This window comes from Limulus polyphemus, unplaced genomic scaffold (genome assembly GCF_000517525.1).
Source record: "Limulus polyphemus unplaced genomic scaffold, Limulus_polyphemus-2.1.2 Scaffold118, whole genome shotgun sequence".
Lineage (NCBI taxonomy): Eukaryota > Metazoa > Arthropoda > Merostomata > Xiphosura > Limulidae > Limulus > Limulus polyphemus.
In genome coordinates, this window is record NW_013665728.1 from 369637 (window position 1) to 392679 (window position 23043).

The 23043-nt window shown below is 32.3% G+C and overlaps 1 protein-coding gene across 2 annotated transcripts in view; it reads right to left on the minus strand.

Annotated features, from left to right (window-relative positions):
• The window catches only part of LOC106472257 (protein GPR107-like), a 48229-nt gene extending 28316 nt beyond the window's left edge, over positions 1–19913 (minus strand). The window contains exons 1-6 of one of the 2 annotated variants that reach the window (XM_013932887.2): positions 19790–19913; positions 15223–15333; positions 10765–10815; positions 8958–9055; positions 7851–8011; positions 2594–2754 (exon numbers count right to left, since the gene is read on the minus strand). In XM_013932887.2, coding sequence (XP_013788341.1) covers positions 2594–2754; positions 7851–8011; positions 8958–9055; positions 10765–10815; positions 15223–15333; positions 19790–19885 — 678 coding nt within the window. In that variant the 5' untranslated portion in view covers positions 19886–19913. The remainder of the gene's footprint in view (positions 1–2593; positions 2755–7850; positions 8012–8957; positions 9056–10764; positions 10816–15222; positions 15334–19789) is intronic. The other variant, XM_022401576.1, reaches the window with a different exon arrangement.
• Positions 19914–23043: the final 3130 nt, after the last annotated feature.

Genomic DNA, 23043 nt, shown 5'->3' on the forward strand with positions numbered 1-23043 from the left:
CATATATATATATATATATATATATGTATATATAATAGATTTGAAAAAAACAAGTCTAATTTTATAAATTACATCAAGTGTATGTTAGTGATAAATTAATAAATTCTGCATTATATAACACTGATGAAAAAATGTAGAAAACAAAACCAAAATATCAAGAGTGAAACTCAGAACTACTACTGTCATTTAGATGAAAGATAAAAACTAGAATGTTCATCAAAACAAATCCAAATACTATAAATCAATTATCACATTATTAACACACACTAAACAAAAAATTAAAATTTATACCATTTGTCAAGAAAGTATAAAAAAGTGTAATTTTTAAAGGAAAATGCATGTGGTAATAGCTTCTAAAAGCATTGGGAATACCACATCTACCAAACATAATCCAAAAAATAGAGATGAGAAATAAGATAAATGGCCAGGAAGATCAAACAGGGGTTATGTATTGGCTGGTTTAATCCACAATATTCTAACATTACTACCACTTACCACCCATAGCTAGTTTTGGGAATGGTAATTATCTGTAAAAACCATGAAAGATGTTAAAATTAACATCATTGTAGAAAATATTTTGTTGTTAAAAACCACCCTTAATTTCTACACTTCTTAAACACCCAACATACACCCTATAAACTTAGCATAGCTGTAGAAATTTGTTTATTAACAAAACTACTTGTAAAACTCCCAACCTCCACCGATAGACAATTATTACAAAATGGAAAGAACTATGAAACCTTTACCTAAAACGTTCAGTAATAACTCAGTGCCCATCCTCTTCCCTTAGCAAAATCATTCAAGAACAAGCTAGACTAGCCAAGACAAGCTTAGCTACTTGAAATTGGCCTTTTTAGGCTTGGTATACTGAATGAGTCACCAATTAAATTATAAAATGAAATTTAAAGATAACATTTGTAACATTTAGGTGTCCTTGAAATACTATCATCATCTTTAGGGTCACATATTAAAAATAAAGGTAATCAGATCATTTAAAAGGATTTATTTCTAAGGGGTTATAGTATTAGTTACAAAAGTTTAAAAACTCAAATTCCCAAATTTTAAAATCATTAAATTTTAATTTATTTGCTAATTTATTTAATTTATTATTATAAACTATTGACAGGGATCAAAATTTCATAGCAGAGATCAAATATAATGGAAAGTAAAATAACATGACATAGGCATTGTAAATTGTTTCAGTAAGTATTTTCATAAAAGTACAGATACAAATTAATCATATTTGAGGACAAACCGGTTCCCACAGGAATACCAATTACCTGTTTAACTACTTGTTCATTAAAAACAATATAGTTATTATATCTATACATAAATTAAGTGTATTTTATGCATTGATTTTTAGTTAACTTATATTTATAAATAACTAATACTTAGGTATTTGATGTACTTTATCATATTACACTTGTTTGATTTCTTTATATGGAAAATGATGTTAAGATGCAGATTTATCATCCTTTTCTTCTTCTTTCCTTTTTCTGGCATTCATTTGTCTACTTGTTCTTAGCCTAGCTAGCTATTTATATCTTTCCAAGTTAAGACTTGATAATAATTATAACATGAATGAAACAATAGCTACTTCAACCCACAGTTTAGCTAATTGTTTGTCATAAACAAGAGATGTTAAAATAGCATTTCACAGAATTTAACCCTCCATCATACCATAGTTATGAGAGCGATACTATTATTATTTATTTAAAACTCAAATAATTTTTTTTGTTTTTTAATTTAGATATTTTAATTGCTCAACATTAAAACATTAGGTTTACTTTCTGCTTGTCTGGATTTGAATGTTGAAAACATGTGTTGATCCTATTTTTTCTAATGTCAAAGCTATTTTTATTAGGTTACATTTTATGGTAATTTTATACATTTTTATTTTTCCAAATAATTTAATTACATATACTAAGATTACAACTTGGTCAATCATTTTCATAGATTTCATGAAGAACTTGAAAATTTAAAGTGTTCTAGAAAGAAATTACTTTCCGATTTCATTCACCACTAATATCCTTAAGAACTTATTTAAACAGACTTTACCCCCCTGCCAGTTCTCCTTTTTAATGTGCAAAACTTTATGGTGTTTCTTACCTTTTCATTTATGGGAAGTCATGGTACTCAGATGAAATGAAATTTGTTTTAAGTCATTGATTTATTAGGATAATTTATTGTTAAGGATGGTATCTCTGTACTTTAACACTCATACATTACTTAAAGTTTTATCTGCTCTTGCTCTGGACAAAGCTAAGAGTGCAATATTCTGTTGACTTTCAACAAGTATAAAAAGCACATTTGAAGTTCTTTATATTTTCCACAACTGTCTATATTATTTGATTGAATTTAATAATTCAAACTTCAGAATTTTTGTACTATGTAAAGAGTACTAAAATATTGTCTGTTAAAGAAACTATTTTCAGTCTATGTTTGAAACCAGATTAATATTTATTTGTTTTGGCAATTTGTTAACCATATTTTCCATTTAGAATTTAGTTAAAACAGAAATTCTCTGAAAGCTAACTGTGAAAACTTAAATGTATTTCATGACTAACTCTGATTAGCTGCTAAACAATCCTACCTGAAAACTGTAAACATTTCCTGTTTTATTTACTGGTAGGTTCTGTACAGTAGAACATACATTATTAAGAGTATTCTTCTCAGCAGTCTCTGCTTCACTTTTGAGATTGGTACTTGTACTTGGAAGTTCATCTTTAGTTTTGTTAAAAAGTGTGTTTTGACCTGTTAACACAGAAAATTAGAAAACATTAATGCATTTGTCAGAATGTTTGTAAAAACTGTTTTTATAGATAAGTTCTTCATGTGATATTTTTTCAAAATACATACTGGACATAGAAGTCTATACAAATCAGACTGGGAATAAAGGTGAGAAATGAATGGAAGTGAAATCGGTGAAAAAGAAATGTCCCTCACTAGATGCCAAAGTGTTGGGCAGGAAAGGTTGATCCAGATAAAGATGAACATATATTGAGTGGAAGAAAGTATGTGAAACAGCTATAGCAAATATATCAGACCAAAGATGGCCAAAGACTAAAAGGAGTAAGAATAAGTCTGAATGAATAAGTGAAACACTGAACATGAGGAAAAAGGTTCAAAAGGAGGAAGTGGAAGGCAGTGAAGAACAATATTAACATTATAATCTGGAAGAACTAAATGACGAGGAGTTCTACAGAAGGAATGCAAAATGTACCAGTTGGTCCAGTCTTGCCAGGGCCTGAGGAGGATGAACTGGACACCAAAAAATAATAATAACTTGGTGTTTGAGAAGAGTGGCACAAGCATCCAGATGAGGAGTATCGCACTGATTGCATAGCCACCTGAAAACCTGAGGGTCAAGAGACCACTTCATGGGATAAACGTAGTTGGGTTTTGAAAAACATTCTGCGACAAGGTGGAAATCCCCCAGAACATGACACGCAAGGAAAGTGATCTGCAACATGTGAGCCCAATAAAAGAGCTCTAATGTTCAATCACAAAGGGAACAGGAATGAAGGCCCCTTTATTGGCAGAGATACGCCACAACAATGCAATTATCGGAATCAAGCATGATGTGTCAGTTCCGTAGAAGAGGAAGAAAGTGAACCAAAACATGTTGTACCACCAGAAGCTCATAACTGTTGATATGGTAGGACATTTCAATCTGAGACCATTGTCCCAAAGCCTCTTACTGATGGATCATCACTCCCCAACCTTGGAGAGAAGCATCTGGTTGAAGGAAGCAGTAATCTCATCTATGTGTTGACCTTGTTCAGCCACCAAAGCAAATTGTCTGTAATAAAAGGAGGATGAGTAATATGGGAGTCCAAGAGATCCTGAGCAATAGTCCACTAAAAAGAATGCATACGTGCCTTGAAACAAAGTAATAAGGGTTTCCACAGAAGCCCAATTCCCGAAAAGCAACAGAACCTAGCATGCATAGAGAACCGAAATAAAAAGCTCCATCGGAAGAAGATGAAGTGGAGAAGGTTGAGCCTGAATGAGGTGGGTGTGGACAAATACACCCAAGTGGATAAGATATTGTGTAGGGAACAGCTATCTCCATATTCCTATTTCTCAGTTCAGATGCTATCTTTGGTTTGTCCACTATAGGTTTGTGTATCAATTCCTTCCTATCCTTTTGGGCTTGATTCAGCACTGTATGTAATTTTTTGGGTAATCATAGCCTTTCCCCAACTTGTCCATGCTCGAGGGTTGTGTTTACACCACTACATGGACAACTGGCTCCTGTTAGCTCATTTCGAACTGCAGTCTTCTCAACATGCACTTCTACTGCTGATAGAAACAACTCATGTTGGTTGGATTCTCGGTTTGGAGAAGTCTTTTCTTTTGAAAGATGTATATCCACAGTCTTGGAAAAAAGCACATTCGGGTGTGATAAAGGATTTCATGATAAATTAGTGAAGATCCAGAAATAGCTTGAGACAGGACAGATGAATTACAGGATGACAGTCCCCTGATTTGGTTTTGGGATGACAAAAAGCCTGGAGTAAAAACCTAGAGAAGGTTAGCTGACAGGCTCAATAAATCTATGTGATCTGTACAGACTTGAATAGATGCAGACTGGTAGAGGGAACCCTAGTTAATTGGGGAGGAAATTGGTACAGGAAACAACAGTGGTGAGAAAAAGAAACAAATGAAAAAGTCCTTCTGACAAAACTTGGATCACCCAAGAATTGGTAGTGAATACTCACCACAGGCTAATAAATTGGTCAATTGTGTCCCCACTGGACAGGAAACCACCTGAAACTCACTGGAATAGCTGGTGATGAACAAACATTGAGATACATGGCTAAATTTCAAACCCATAATGGTATGAGATTGCAGGACAAGAAACAGTTATGGGAGAGGTTATAAGATCAGAATGACACAAATCAGAAAAGGGTCAAATGTGGTCACTCAGATTCCACACATAATTCCAAAGACTCAGGAAAATCTCCAAAAACAAACCAATGGAGAAAAAGAGCCATCTTGAATTCACAAAGATAAGTGGAAAGTAGATGAACCTGTGACAAGAACACATCCTTCCCAATAAGATCCCAACTGCAATGAAATCAAGGCCGAAGAGGACAATCAAGCCAATGTGGAGGTAAGGAGGGAAAGGGTATCCCCCCAAAACCATTCAGGGGATTGGTGGAGTGCCTCAGAATGTTGGATAAGTACTGGAGGAGAGCTGGAATGCTAAGACAACAGGTGGAAACTGAGCTTGGGAGAAATGGATAGGAATTTCAGGGACAGCTCCCCACAACTGCCCCACAAGTGACTCCAACTGCTGCAAGTTTAGAAAGGGATGATCAGCCTGCTGAGAAGCCAAAGTATAATAATTATAAGCCCATGGAGGACAAGGCATGATAACACCAGCCCACAATTGAAAAACGCAATGCTAAGCATGAACCCTAATGTCAGGGGTAGGAGGGAAAATCCAGTACTCTATGTATGGGTGACATGTAACAAGAAAGGAACAGTATCATATGAAATGGGTGAAAATGAGAAAACATATGCATATCCATAAAGACAGGGTTAGGCCTAGTAGATTCAATAGGAGATGCATGGGAGGAAACAGGAGGAACCCAAACATGTTCGGGCGAAGAAGGAAGACTCACATAACGATCAATCTTCTGATGAATGGTAGCCCAGAAATCCTTAGTCGAGACCCTAAGGCCTAAAGCCTGTGTAATGGCACACAAAATAGTGGTAAAAATATCAGAAGTTGTAAAACCCAAACTTCCAAATTCACCTTAAACTGTGAAGCCAAAAATGGGAAGAAAAAAAATCAATAAACAAAGGTAAGTTATTGCGGCAAACTACTACAGAAAACAAACTGTAGTAAAATAAGTAAACCACTACTTTGTAAAAATTAAAAGAGCACAATTTAAAAATGCCTGCGCTCAAATACTGCCTAACGATAAATGATGGTTTGGTAGAATCGAATAAAGGGAGTCACATGCATCAGGAATGTGTGTCACACTTCTATTGCTGAATGGTTGTTGCATGATGATTTACATGTGAGATGCATTTAAATCACACTGATTGTGGGAGTTCAAGGCTTGCATATACAGGGCAGAACTGAACAAGAATAGCTACATATGTGACAGAAGGTAATGTACCAATATCAGAAATGTTACAATCACAGAAAACACATAGAAGTCTATATTATTCAATCTTTAAACTACTCTTATTGATAAAAACTGTGTTTTTGTCCTCTTACAAATAGTCATTGTTTTTTTATTGTTAATTCTGGTCTAGGTTTGAAGAAAAAAAGTTTATAAAACTATACTTGATCACCAACTGCAATTAATTTTCTTGTATACGTCTTTGTATTAAATTTTATATTAATTCCTTTATACATATATGATAAAATAAATAAATAAAGGCAGTTTCAATGTGTAAACATTCAAATATTGACATTTTTGTACATTTAAGGTGACACTATTTTCAAAATTATAAGTCTCATTTAATCCCTTGCCTATAGTGAAATTTGTTTCTTCAATAATGGTATTTTTCATACACAGTCTATATATCTATTCTTTTGATTATATTAACATACTTTTCTTTTTCTTATTATAGTTAAAGAATTTCTATCTTCACCATCTATGCAACAATGTCAAGCCTCAGACATATGGTTAAAAGTTTTAATCTAGCATGGCTGTCTCACGCTATGCCACGAGACTTCTCAGTACACTTCTTTTGAATACTTCTTACAAAAAAATCTAATTTTATATCAGTTGTACTCTCTTTTCTATTTTATTGTACCCAAAATTCATTTCACTTTTCAGATATTTTGTTTATAAAGTTGAAAGTAGTTTGTTTTTTTATCAAACATCTAATATTGTACTTCAGTCATTAGTTACATACTGTTTTTATTTACAGTTAAACTCTTCTTAGATATAAAATATCCAAACAACAATATTTAAATAATAATTTCCAGAAAGCATTATACACAAAGAAATAATGGTTATTATGAAAGATGTACAAAACAACACAGTTTTAAAATAAAGACAATAATATGCAATATCATAGTTCCTACAAAATAAATAAAAACACGACCATAAGTAAAAAAAGATGAGAACATATCAATAAACTAAATTACAGAAAAAAATGTAAACAAAACTTTTCATCTTAAGTTATAATATCTGACTTCATTGTAAATTTTACTTGAGAACTTTAGGCAGTGAATATTGTCTTTCAGTAGTCTATTTACAGAATGATTAAGATTAGATTTAGTTTTTCTGACTACAGAAAGACAAGAGCAAACTAAATCTGTGCTTCTCAATCAGGGTTCCGCAGAACCCTTGGGTTCCTCAACAGATATCTGGGTGTTCTGTGGAATGCAAGCGTTCCACATATTCTAATGTGTAAATATGTGCTAGTCACAAAATTGAAATCTGACTAAATCACATTTCTTTTTTAGTATAGCGGGTTTCATAACAAGTTACTGCATTGTTTTAAATTAATGAGTGTGACTAGGTAGAAAAGGTTACTAGTACTGCAGTAACGTTTTTTGTAATGAATGCTGTGAAGGGTTCCATTACACAAATTCGATGCCAGAACAGTTCCATGGATTCAAAAAGGTTGAGAATCATTGAACTAAATAACTTGAAAGACAATCCATAGTAACATAAATTGATATTTCTTGGTGTTACCTATGTAACGAACTACTCACAAAGGTCTTATCAAGTATATTTTTTTATTAATATTGTGTAACATTTTAGCTAACCTTTCTTTTTATTGATTTAAGCAACAAGTTATTGGCTGATCAGGTCATAGAAATACGTCACAATCTTATGTACTCATGGAAATTTGATTTAATAAAGACTAACTTTTTTTATCTTCTCTTTTTCGGCGAGCAAGAAGATAACTATCGCTAGTTACTTCTCCGATGTTTCGTCTTTTCCGAGTAGAGGTTTCACTTGCTGGGTTCCATCTCTGATCTCTTTCAATAATGAGTGTTGAGAACATTTGGCTACAGTTAACATTAATTCTGAAAGATGACAGAGAATGTACATGTAAGTTAGAAACTAATACACAAAGGGTATTGTGCACTGCAGTGTTTAAGAGTAATTTTTTCATTCTTTTCTTTTTGTTTCTGGAATTTGGAAAAACAACAACTTTAGTATTGGGTACGTTTATTTTCAAATTGAATGGCACCTTATGTGACACATGGCCAGAGGGAGAACAACTGGTCAGCAGCATCCACCACCTATATGGATAATCTTTAACAGAAAAGCTGGACTGACTGTGACAAAGTTGAAACTGTGGAACAAGTTAAGCTACATATTGGTCCTTTCGATTTGCAGCTTGGCATACTTTACTATCCTTTTATTACTATCTGGTAAATTATTTGTAAATTCATTAAAGTATTGTAAATTTTTTCATATCAGTAATTATAATGTTACAAACTACACATTTTTATTGCATGTTTTTGAAGTAAAAATATAACAATTAAAGAACGAGTTAATCAAGAGTGAAGAAAAATAAATTTTGTTGGGATATTTTACCAAAATTGATTTCAGGACTGAAAGGATAATATATATCAATTGCATTCTCTTCACTCTGACAGAAGATTTACAAGTGAAAAACAGACATACGTGTGTGTGAGTGTTAATAAAAAACCAAAAACATTGAGGCTTCAAATTAAATATATTTTTCTTTGACTGAGGTTGGCTAAATTATTTTACAACTTACAAGTATTTCCATTATGTTTGGTATAATCACAATTTGCTTTATTTTATTTTTTAATATATAATGATAATTACTACTGGTTAAATAAAAATCCAATGGTGACTAACATAAAATATACAAACAAAAAACCTACCAGTCTGTGAGAGGCAGGGAGTTTTCTCATTCTAATTATTACATCAATCAAAACATTTTCAGTAAATAAAAAAAGGTAAAAGAAAGAAATAATGAACAACATGTAAACTCACATCTGTTTTCCCAAATCCAATATAAAAGAAACTATATTAATACTGGTATCATCTCTAGATGAGTCATCAAGGAGTAGACATGTATCTTGATGGTTTTCCTATAACAGAATTAGCAACAAAAAAGAAAGGGTATTTAGCAATGCTCTTGTATTTCCCTGGATTGTAAATCTTACTATGTACTACAAATTCATCCACAAAAGATTAAAATTAAGAATGCTAAACTGATTATTTCACTTCCTTTCTAAGTTAGGGAACTTTACAGCTCTTAACAACAAAAAAAATAAAGGTTTATCACTTTCTGCATAGAAAGTAACATGCTTTATATGACAAAGTTTACAAAATAGGTTATTGGTTTCTATTAAACTTATATTCCTTTTCTTTTTTTTTAAAGTCTGTTTGTGAAGTGAACTTTACAATGCTTGTTGTGATATATCAAACTTATAAATATTTTGGGGATTTGAATATTATTAACTTACATAACATTTATTTAGACTGCAGTCTTCAAACTTAGCTTTATCAAAACTACATGTCTCAATGAGAACTAATAGAGTTCCTACAGTAGTGTTTGACTGCATTACAAAACTGTTGGCATAAATGTGAAGAAATATGTTGTAGAGTAATTTTGCAGTTTCATAATTAACAAATGATAAACTCATCATAAGTGTAAGCTGTTTCTTGGTTTCATTTATCATTATACAGAACTTACTCATATGATAACATGGGGTAGTATTAACAAGTAGGCCAACTGTTCTTACCTTATTCATTGTGCCATTTCACTTCCTATAAGTTTAATGGTTTCTTTAGGATTACAGTAACTTTAGCAACCATGTTCAACTATCTATGGCTTATCCTTTCAAGGTATGTATTTGGTAAAACAGAAATTTAATCATGTAGTTTAAAAAAGTTATAACAGTGAAAAGAATAAAGAATAAAAGAAAAAATAAATTATAAGATGCAGAGATATTTAATATTGCAAACAAAAAAGATAGATAACATACATATATGTGTGATGCTATGAAGATATATGATAAGATCAATGTTATGATCTGTGTTATACATAAACAAGTTTTATTTTGTTAATTTTAAATGTAATGTCTTAAAAAGCATATATTTTGAAAGTTAGTTGAATCCTTTCCCACTTTTAAAGGCACACATAGAGCTAGTTCTTTCCTCTGGTTTCCTGTGTTTACACATTCTTCCTGGATAGGATGTCAGTCAATCAAAGGTTAACCCCTAGTTATTATGTGGTATCCATTGTTCAAGCTGGGCAGATAAACAAATTTTGGGTAAGTGTTTTGTTCAAAGACTTAATGACTAGGCATGGGTGAGCTTTGACCCCATAGCCTTTCAATTACCAGTATGTCATATTAATACAGTTGGATAGGTTAGTGGAACTTGAAAACTGATCAGCTCCTTAAACCCAAGTGGACACTGTCAGCATCTGGCCAAAAATCCTGATTTACTCATTGGGATGGTGACAGTGTCTGATAACATTTATGTCTCTTTGGCTGAAAACTAATCCAAACCATGCTATTATCCACCTTGTATAAACAGACTTGAAGTTCCGTAAAGCATTGTCGTTTGTTTGAAAACAAATTTCAGAATTATGGGTTTAAAAGAGTTAATTGATAACAGTCAAATAACTGATTATTCTCACATAAGAGTTGGAATAATAATGATAAATCAAAATGGCAATATTTTAATCACTTAGGTAGTAGGAATAACCAAAAACAGTAATAACCTATAATGCTAATTTCAATTAATCAATTATTTTACATGACACTTTCAATATGTAAAATACACTTACCAAATATGGGGTCACACTGTCACTATTTGTTCTGATTAGAGTAAATCCAAACTGAAAAATACAAAAATTTGGTAAACTGTTCTTAAAATACCTTCAAACAATTTCTATGTATCTACTTCATAAAACACATGTATGTAGTTATATTCTCAAGCCTAAAATTATGGCAAGAGCATAAGCAAGTCAGCATCAATATCCATGTACTGTATAGCACTTTAAAATAAGCTCATGTTGCACAAGAATTCAAACAAATTTATATACAAAGCTACAGAAATACTTTTAAACTATTCACTGAGAAACAGATGAGAAAATATTGTGGAGTACATGGAACACTCTTACGTAAGTAATGTCGATTTCAAGGAAGTATTGCAAATGTGAAACTTTATGTTATTGAATAATCTTTAAATAATCCTGGTATTGTTTTGCTAATGTACATGTATTTGTAATAAAATAAAGCTGTTTATACATTAAGGCAATTTTTTCATTATGAATACAATTTATTATCCTCTTTGAGGTACACATACAAAACAAGGTATAGGTATAAATGTCTAATCTGGCAGATCCAAAAATCTCAAATCCTTAAACACTAGAAAAGGTAAAGAAAAAACCCGTATAGTAAGTTAGTTTAGTGATTTTCAAGAATGGTTAACTTGTACTTAGAAAGCATAATATTTTTTGTAAAAATATGAGATTTATATTATTTTAAAAATCAGGCTTTTAAGGAACCTTTTTTTAATCATAGGACTGTTAAGTTATAAATTCATCAAAACACCACTATAGATCATGAATTTAGAAATGTTTATTTTTAAGCACAAAGCTACACAATAGCCTAGCTGTGCTGTGCCAACCATGGGTATTGAAAACTGGTTTTTAGTGTTATAAGCCTTCAGACTTACTGCTGAGCTACTGAAGGGGTGGGGGTGGGGCACTTGGATATGAAAAGAAAGGTATTTGTATGATTGGAACGGTATTTAAACTAATCAGGAATTAAGAACAGGTTTAAAATAATACTTCTGAATTTTAAAAAATTTGCTAGCTGCTAATACTTTTTTAAATCCCTGAAACAGTTTTAGCTTTGCACATAGCCTACAACTTATGACAATTTAAACATGTAGTGTATAATCCACAACTGCTAAACAACTTACAGTAAATGACTCAAAATTAACCTACACTTTAAAAACACACAGGTAGTGAGTACGTGTAAGTGTTGCTATAGTACTAAAAATATTGTATTTAGTAGATGCATCAAATGTTATTTAACTGTAACAGTGTAATGCTATCAGCATATCCACTTTTACTAATAGATATAAAGCCTCTTTATTTAAGTTGTATTTGCCATATGTTATATTTTAACTGACTGAGTTTGCAAGTCACTTGTAACTGTCAAAGGACAACTACTTTCTTGATTATTTGTGACTCAGTAAAAGAGGCATTATTTGTGACTCAGGCATAAAGAAAAAGGTTTGGCTCAGAGTATCCACTACCATAAAAGCAGAATCTGTAACTGTAAGTGGAAGAATATGACTGACAGCTGTTACAAATGTACCAATCATACAACAAGTTAGCCAATGGCATAACCATTAAAATACTAAAGGGTTCACTCTGTGAGAAGAAGCCAATGATTTCTGGAAAGAAAATATATAAGAATGTTTATAAAATCTTGCACATGACAAGCTTGGAGATATATGTGGTGTGAATGTAGCCAAAGAAGTAGAGAGAGACTGCATTAAAACAAAGGCTGTGAGATCAAGTTTCACCTTGATTGTTGATATATGCCACCACAGAAGGATCGTCTGTATGAAGAAAAACAAAATGGTAGTGTATGAAGGGTAGGAACTCTTGACATGCATGTTAAACTGCCTAAAGCTCCAAAACATTGACGTGAGAAAGTAATTCCATAGAAGACCAGAGACCTAAAAGATAATGTTCCCACAATACAGCACCCAACCTTGAGAAAGACATCTGTGAAAAGATGCAGATCTAGATGAGGTAGAAGAAAAGGGGAACCTATAGTAGTATTTTCTTGATTGAGCCAAACTTGAAGGTAATTGAGAGTAGCAGGAGGAAGGAAAATTCTCAAAGACAATAGGTCTGAAGATAAATGCCAATGAAAGACAAGATCCCAATGATAATAAGATAAAAACACATGACCTTCATCTTGAAATAAGGAATGTCTTTATAATGAATAAGATTGGAAAGATGTATTACCGATCTACAATATTCTGATTTCTTTGTAGCTATGAAAAGTTTGTGTAAAAATGTGGATAAAAATGAAGTGCTGTTTCAATAGCCCCTTTCAGTAGAAGATTTGAAAATTTTTGGCCCAAAACATGAATACAAACTAGACTGGACAGGAGAGGAAGAAAAACTGGAGTATGATGAAATTGGATAGAAAAATCTGATGAACCAAAGGGTTCCAAAGATTAATACAGAATCCCAGAACTGAGAAGAGAGGCTATTTGGAAAGAAAGAAAGTCAATGTCTTGACTGAAAAGACTCCCTGCTTGCTTCTATGGTTTGCAATTCGAAAGGAGAAAAATTAACAAGAAGCAGTAGAAGTAAAAGACTGAGAAGTGTAAGAGGAAGAAATGGGTAATGCAGGAGGACAGCAATAATTAAATGTATGTTGAAAAGTAGATCCTTCATCAGCTCCTGTTGAAAAGCTTGTCCTGATTGAGAAATTAATTCAGGAGAAATATCAGTAAAGATAAAAGGGTGCAAGAAAGAGACCCTTTGGAGGTCTTCATAAATAATGCAAGGAAGTAAAATAGCTCTACGAGCTGATAACACAAAAGTACAAGCAAGCTCCCTTGTAACTGAGACCAAATCAGTATGTGCTGTACAAAAAGAAACATGTAAACCATTTACTTTCTAAAAAAAACAAAAAAACATGAGAACAAGAATAGCTTATAGCTAATAATTGAGCTGTTGAAGAAAGTCATAAAATAAGCATAAGTACTGAGAAAAGGTGAGAATACTAATGAGAAGACATGATGGGACACATCATGTATGATGCCCCCAAAAAACCAATCTGAGGGTCTAAAGTTTGAGATGATAAATGAACAGATGAAGAAGACTCTGCTCAAAGGTCAGTGAAATGAGAAATATGAGGGAAATGAGATCTTTGGGAATTGCCTCTATTCTAAAAACACCAGCATTAACCGAAGTGTCAGAAGGAAGGAGAAATAAAGATTTCAATATGGAATCTAGGAACAAAACACTAGAACCATCAGATGTAGCAAACCGTTTCAAGATTTAAAATTATATATATACTTGGAAGAAAAGATAAATAAGTTCAGTGGAAGCTTTATCAGTACTAGAGCTGACTGGAAAATTTTATTCCTTGGAGAGAAGAAGAAAGAGGGTGATTACCCATCAAAGTGGCATCCATGAGATCTTTCAACTTGCCAGGAACACCCACATAAGCCTTTGCATTAATGGCCGAAACACATTGATCAGTACAGGCTGACAGTGCAGCTACAGGAACTACCTGTACACCATGGAAAGAATACTGAAATATGGCTTCAGAAAAGCAGAAGTACTTGTTTCATTGATGGAAGCATTAGAAGAAGAAATAACTGTAGCATTAGTTGAAGTGTTAGCTTCAGAAGTAAAGTAAACTTCAGAATTCACAACTTACACAAAAAATAAAAATAGAATGATGGTAGCATGTGTATGGTGTTTGAAGTGAGAGATAAAACAACAAATATTTTTTGTTTTGTTTTTTCCAGTTTGGTAACACATGCACCAAAAATATAGTTGAGTAGAATCAAAGTAGAAAGTAAATATTGCAGGTTTTAAATAACACAATGGAGTGTGTATAAAGAAATAAGCAACAATTTTAATTTTTGTTTAATTTGTGGTGAACTTCTTTAAAATGTATAATAATTTATGAGTAAAAAGTACTGTAAACTCTTTTGTCTTCCACATTTTTCATTTTAAGTAAGGTAGCCTTACTTCTGAAGTACTGTAGACCTTTCTTGTTGAGTTTACTCTGATTTTTTCAACAATGTCCTCTATGTATTTAGAGCATGCTTCATTTCCTCATAATTTCCCAATCGCATACCTTCCATGTAACGTATTGCACATTCCTCAAGAGATCTTGCAGCTAACACTATATAATCAGGTGTGAGTAGAGATTAATAATGTAAATTTACACTTTCCACTGTTAAATTATGGATGTTCACACAGTCTCTTTATTATTGAGACTTTTTGTACAAAATTAGTCTTTACATGTACAATCTATTTTTGTCTCATTGTAATTTTAAAACATTTGGATTTGCCTTTAATGTGAAGTGTTACATGTACTTATCAATTGGAAAAATTACTAACACAAAGTCTCAATTTTTTTAATACATACATACTGGCCACTATTCAAAAATTTTGTATCATTGTAAAAGTTGTAGGTATTTTGCATTGTACACAGAATAATCAAAAAATTGTGTACAATTTTAAACTCACCTTGGTTTCAAAATTTGGGGGTACAAATGATAACTCATTCACTTGTACATCAAGTTTTCCACCTTTCAGGAAACCAAATGTACTAACAGTGAAGTATCTACGGACATCTTTCTGAAAAAAACAAACAATCTTCAATATGCATACTTAAACATCACAAAAAATTAGTTTTTGGACACATTTTGAATATTACATGCTAAAGTTTCACCTATCCACCAGTTTAAACCATTAGTACGAATTAAACTATGATGTAGTAACAGGCAAGTCATACAACAAAAATGACATTCAACTTAACCCTGTATAATGTGTTCATCATTAATTTGTTCTTTTCACAGAAATATGGAAGTTATTGTAAACATGTGACATCAACACATGCTGAGTTGCAATGCACAAATAGTTAACTTAGGGAGGTAAATGAGAAAGTAACAGAAAAATAAAATATGTTCACATAACACTATAAACAGGTTATACCACGTAAATTATATATACCTATTAAAAATGAGTAAATCATGGTGATTAACTCGATTATCTATGCACTGATTACATTAATAAATATCACATAGTATAACTGACTAATCAAAATTATGATTAAATAGATTAAGGTCATGAAAATAATGAACTAATTACGGTTAATGTTCTTAATTATTCCACCTTTCTTAATAGTTAAAGTATTGCCATTATGATTTCTCATTAATATTTTTGATTAGTTCAAGGTTTTCAAGATTAGTGTTATGATTCAAGAAAATAACCAACTAAACAGAATTAGTGTCCCTTATTATTCTAACTATTCAAGTCTCATGTGAGAAGAATTGATTAATTTAATGTAATCCATTAATGAGCTTGATTATTAATCAATTAGTAAATTATACTAATAGCTCAGCTTTGCTAAAAAGTTAGCTTTAACAGCCTATAAACATATGTAATATTACAAGTCACCATGTAAATGTCAGTTGTCCAGTCTAGGTGACTTGAATCTTGCATATGGTGCTTAAATAAATAGTTCCAGGGAATCCACAATCCTGTATTGAGCTAGTCAAGGCTAATATTAATGTTCATATGCCAATCACTGAACCATCACAATGGTACCAAAAATGGGCATCTCTTTGAATGTTTCTCCTAGAGTTTTTCATTTCTTTATTTTTTGCCATCTTTGATCAAAACTTTTTGTGATGAATTGTTGTAGCATTTCATCATGTGATATATGGTTGTTTCTTTTATTTTATGTCAGTAGGGCCTGTGTTCAGTACTCTTTCAAACTTTTTATATATTTTTTATTCAGCAATAACCTTGCTTCCAAACATATTTTCAATAGTGTTGTGATCTCTTCATAGTGCAGTTTTGTCAGAGTATTTGAGAATTTTTATAAAGTACTGAACTATATATATATATATTTTTACTTATGACTATGACTACCAAGTGGAATACATGTGCCTAAATCATCCATTAAAACTAGAGGCAGTATAGAAACAGATGTACATGTAATTACCCAAGAGATAACAGTGACACCTAGGGGTTAAACTTTTTTGTTTCATAATGAAAACTGTTGAGTGGTTTCTATTAATTTGCCAACATATTTTGTAATTTTTTCTAATTTGTTGAAATGTCCTGTTAATTAAATTTATCAACTAGTGTTTAAAGAATCTTCAATGTGTACATGTTTCAATGTGTGATTATGTAGCCTAGATTCACAATGTTATTACACATCAATGTTATTGATTTTTACCAACTCAGTTATTGGTATATCACTATTTTTTGTTTTCTAGGTCACTCATTTTTTCAATTACACATTCACAGTAGCTTCATCACTTGTGTAAAAAGTACTGATGATATACTTTTGTTCTTAGAACGTAAACTGCTTCTGATTCACTTAATCCTCAGTTGACATATTTTCAAAGCATTAGGACTCCTAGGCCTAATCATGCTTACGAAATGATTTCACACCAAAAATATGTAATCTTTTAAAGCTAATGTAATATTTCAAGGGATACTATACACCATTAATAAATCAAAGCATGAACCCCAGATATTTATTGCTAAACACCTTTCTTTTCACTCTTTAACAGTTGTAGTAAATAAAAAGGAAGGTTTAATATCAGTGATTATGTGTTATTCAAAATACCAGATTTCATAACTGGGTTAGTCTTCTAGTGGTTTCATTGAATGAAAGTGCATATTTTTACATGAACAGTTTGTAGAAACATTCTCACAGACTGACTCTTGAAGTGTTGGAAAGTGTTAAGGAGGACTACTACAACAGTACTACCTGGTATGGAAGGACTGAAATGGTTTTTATCTTGAAAAGGGAATCGTTGGAGGTGGGGTGGGGGAGGTGATTGAAGTTTTCAGGGTTATTGAGGGAGTTGGTAGTATTTATGCATAATCTTTTTTGATATTTAATGGTGAGAATGGTAAGATAAGGAGACAAAAAACTAAATTTTGAAAGGGTAGGATTCATCTTCAGCTTAAACAGTTTGACTCTTCTAGCAGGATGGTTGGTCTTTAGAATGCCTACAAATCTGGTGGATGCAGTACGGTAAATTTAATGGAGTTTAAGAGAAGGTTCAATAAATATTTAAATGATCAGTGCTGGATTTTAGTTTTTAACCCGTTCCATGGTATGCCCGAGATAATTTATACACCCTCCACATTTCAAAAACTGTTTACCCAAGTTAATTCCAATAAACCATTTCTCACTGTATTTTAAATTATTTGTCTGAAGTTTATTTGCATGTTATCATGTATTACAATCAGTGCTCACTAGATGGCATTGGAAATGCAGTTTGTGCTGATCTTTATCGGATTTATTCTAATTATGTATCAAACACTGGAGGAATGCATTCTTATTCTTTACTGTAGTTTCATTGAAATAATATATAAAGTATAAATTTGAATAAGTAACATTTATTTATCAAGTACATTTTGTTCAGAAGTATAACACGACCATAAAAGACCTTTTGCTACATTAATATACAAGTATAACTATCACAAAGCAAAATAAATAACCTGACTTTTTTAGCTCATTTCTCAAAAAAGCCCAACTCAAAAGGAGTAAACTGGATAGGACAGCCTCAATGGATTAACAGGCCCCTTCCTTAAATGTTATATTATAGTATATGATATCACATTACAACATATCTTACAAACTTATCCACAGAGCAAAAAAACAGTAACTGCTTTTAAAAGCTAGCTTTTCCATTTACTAACTTGAAACAAGTAGATATCATTTGTAAAAGAATATTGAATCAGCATAAGTTTATATTGAGTGCTTCTCCTGTTTATTCCATACAGATTTGCTAGAAAGAATATATAATGTTAATAAGGATGTGGAGGTAATTCAAAATAACTTGGATCAACTGGTAAGTGAAAAGAAAACTGTCAATAAACAGATGTTAAAAATGAAGTATGAACTTACCTATGAAAGTATAGGAGAGATTTTGTAATCACATTGATTGTAAGCTTGAAATACCATGATTGACAGATACATACCAGTAGTAACCTCCACCTGTTCTACATTATATCAAGATGTAATTGATAAATCATTCATACCACTTTTATCATAGACTATCGTAACACACGTTCTTTCATTCTAGCCATACCCAACAATATGACATCTAGCAACTGTTGTCAGGACAACATATTGTCTGTTTATGCCTAATGGTATGATGTAAAGCAGGTTGTTGCCAAGCCAATGTATAGTCTGTTTACAAGCCCCATTCATCATTTTTTGACATGCTGGCAATTGGATTTGGGCAGACATATCTATGGATCGGTTTATGCATTGTGTAATATGCACCAAAAAAGTTTATTTTATGGCTTTGTTTCTACAAATTCAATTATAAATGGTTTTAAAGTTTTATTTATGTGTTTTCAAATAGAAAATTATTTTGGATACAATGAAACTGTATTTGAACCGACACCCTGTTTTTGGTTTTAACATTTGCTCACTGGTTGCTGACAAATGGTGGAAAAAAAAAGTTTAGCAATCATCACAATTTTTTAAAGCTGATTTACAACTAGTGGGAGTATGGTTGCCTTGAAATAAATCATGCAAATTCAGTATATCAGTGCTGTAGACATTTTTAGTTTGTTGTTTGGTGTACTCAACTACTAAAAGTAAAAATGTTGCAACTTCTTTTATAACCAACATAGTGCAACAACTCGAAGTAATATGGAATTAACATTATGCTTAACACAATTTTTTTGTTGTTGTTGTTGTTTTTTACTTTGGCATTTTACAAATCAGAATGTTTACACTACAGAGTACAGTTTAGTAAAGTCCCTAGTTATATGGAAGGAACTTGTTTAAATTTTATGGGTAAGCTCTTGTGGTTTAATTCGTAATTGTTAAAATTACTTTGGATAACAAGTAAAAGTTAAGTTACAGCTAGACACTCCCATGCACAGTCCTTAAAAATACATTACTAATATTAATTTAGTAATTAGCACTAGCAGGCTAGTAGTACTAGTCGTAGTAGCACAGAAATACATTACCACTATCACGAGGTCGACTTCCAAGTCATTGTACCATTACTTTATATATAAACATTATAAGACAACGAGAAATACCCACTGTTAATGTTAAATGGTGTTTCCGTCCTTCCACTATACCAGAAAATAAAATAAAAATCAATTGAAGCCCGAAACTTTGAAAACACACAAACTTCATTATTCTCCTCTCCCAAAAGCACAGTGCTGACACCTGGCTTTACAAGTCTTATTATTTGATATTTTCCATAAATGCCGAAATAAATCCTATTACTTAGTGTAAGATTATAAACGCACAACGAAGTCATATACAAGGTTTAAATATTGTTTGAATGGGAAGCTGTCTCTAACCTTTATTAGCAATAAAGTGTATTTTTCATCATCAAATTTCAAATTCAGATATGTTACTGGTATAAATATTTAATTTTTAGAGGACGTTACGTATTATCTGGGTGATAGAAAAGGCGTGGACTTAGTGTATTTCGATTTTCAGGGGAGGATCTGATTAAGGTGTTTAAGATTGTAAAGAGAATTGATAGTGTTGATGCACCCTCTTTTTTCATAGTTAACAATGAGAATAGTAGAACTAGGAAACACAAATATAAATTATGGCAAGGTAGGAGTCATCTTCAGTTGAGACAGTTATGACAGGGTGGTTGGCCTTTGGAATAGGTTGCTTTCAGATGTTGTAGAGTCAGTAAATTTAAGTGATTTTAAGAAAAAGCTTGATAAGTATATGAATGATAAGGACTGGCTTTAAGATTTTTTTAAATTATTTTAATTTAGTTTAGAGGAAAGAACAGCAGAGATGGACCAATAGGTCTTAAATAGTTGTTAGTTGTAAATCGTGATAATATTTGAGGCATATAAGCAAACCCACACTGACATCGTAGGCGTAAATCTCATCCTGGTATGGTCAATCTTATTATTGTGCTGTATTTTTGCTATAGCAAGTATAATAAAAATAAATTAAATTTTATAAAGACAAATAGGAATTGATATATAGGTAACCTAGCTAGCTATAGTAATATAGAAAGCTGCTTAAAAGGTTACTGAGTTACTTAAAATACAAAAAAAAACTATCTCTTCATTGACTCAGACTAACATAATTACAGCGTTTGCTAAGCTAGAGATAATTTTTTTTTAATTTGAGTAACTCAGTTTTTGACTTTCTTGTTTCAATACTTTTGTTGCATTAAAACTTTCCATATTATTGAGACCCCAGACGAAAAAGTTCTATGAAAGAATTAAAGCGATAAGGTTCGTCATTTTATCTGTACGCTTGTCTGGAAAAGTTACTTTGATTCACTCCCTAAACATGTATATAGAGATTTAAGTGGCTTTATAAGTACAATAAGCACTAGTTTTTCTCCGCCAATACTATGAAATAGTCATTATTAAGATTCAGACATTTTAAAGGTGGTTTTTAAACAGGCGATTTTTATGGCTGCAATTTTGTTTCATGGCGATCCCTACTATTAAGTACTGCCGTACTCAATGATAATGAAACAAAAATCGTATTTAAAGGTAAATGTCATTTCTGAAAGAAGGTTACCATTTTCTTTTAAAGAGTGTTTTATAAAAGTATTGTGGTTGATTAACTTCCTTCAAGTGCTGTCTGTTCAAACTTGTACTCATATAACCAGACTAATTTGGTTATAATCAAGAGTACACTCCCTAGCGCCACATCCAGAAATCATTGGAATGAATGTCTCATGATCTCTTATACATTCACGCAAAATATTTCGCTACGTGTTATAGCCACCCTGTACATCAAGTTTATGAGTATATGCAGTTACTTTTTGTTCACAAAGTGTCATCGTGTACAACCAATTAACATTAACATTAAATTTATACTAAAATACCACTTCTTAAATATTCTGTCTTCATTTCAAATTTTAAATTTACGGATCTGCAATGGTATATATCTTGAACGCTGCACGGTATACTCAACTAAGAATTCAAGCACTATACGTTTCTGGTTTGTAAGTTTTCACAAACGAGAATGAATTTTGATTTTAATCAAATTAACATGATAATCAAAAATAAATTAGAATTATAGATTTGGAGTAATATTTTTTATTTCATTTCGTTTGCAGTTGAACACAATTTTAAGTTTGAAAAAAGGATTATGTGAGCTCCAACATAACTCTAACATAGAAAACGATTCCAATACTGAGGAAACACCCCAGGAAATTACTGCAGGGCCTAGCACAGCTGTTGCTGCTAGCGATTTGTTAGAAGGTTCCGAAATTTTGCTGACTGATTCCATGATCATAGCCTGTTCTATACTACTGATATACCAGAACTCCAACAATATGGATAACTCCAGCATGTAACATTCATGCCACATAGCCACCACCGCTTAAATACACAACTCAGGCAGAGTTGTGGTGAGGATCAGGTTAAAAGTCGCCACTTTCATCATGCTCTCTTTAATATTCAGGTCAATCGCTATAACCCAGTAATCATTTTGTAAGAACAGATGTTATTGCGATAGAGTTTCTGGAGACTCCTGGTTAAAAATTTAGTGTTACAATATCCAATACCATTGCCAAAATGGATGCAATGATCGCAAATATGGTGCCACTATGAACATTTTTTTATATACTGAAACCCTCTAAAGCTATTTCCAGTAACAGTTTTTATATTGAAACCCTCTAGAATTATTTCCAGTTGACGGCACTCGTCACAATTAACAAACAAATATTTCGCCCATATGTCGCGCACTTCACTCTACAGACTTCACTACTCTTCACTACTCCACACCATACTATTATAACCACTCTGTTGTATATCGATTTAGTAATACAAAATATGACAAAATGGCAACAAAATATTTATCTAATAAGTTCCTAATTTTTTAGTTCATCACAGTTTCCTTTGTAATGGCCCCCAGTGGCACAGCGGTATGTCTGCGGACTTACAACGCTAGAAATCGGGTTTCGATACTCTTGGTAGGCAGAGCACAGATAGCCCATTGTGTAGCTTTGTGCTTAACTTCAAACAAATAGACCTTTGTAATGGTCCCCAGTGGCACAGCGGTATGTCTGCGGACTTACAACGCTAGAAATCGGGTTTCGATACTCTTGGTAGGCAGAGCACAGATAGCCCATTGTGTAGCTTTGTGCTTAACTTCAAACAAATAGACCTTTGTAATGGTCCTCAGTGGCACAGTGGTATGTCTGCGGACTTACAACGCTAGAAATCGGGTTTCGATACTCTTGGTAGGCAGAGCACAGATAGCCCATTGTGTAGCTTTGTGCTTAACTTCAAACAAATAGCCCTTTGTAATGGTCCTCAGTGGCACAGTGGTATGTCTGCGGACTTACAACGCTA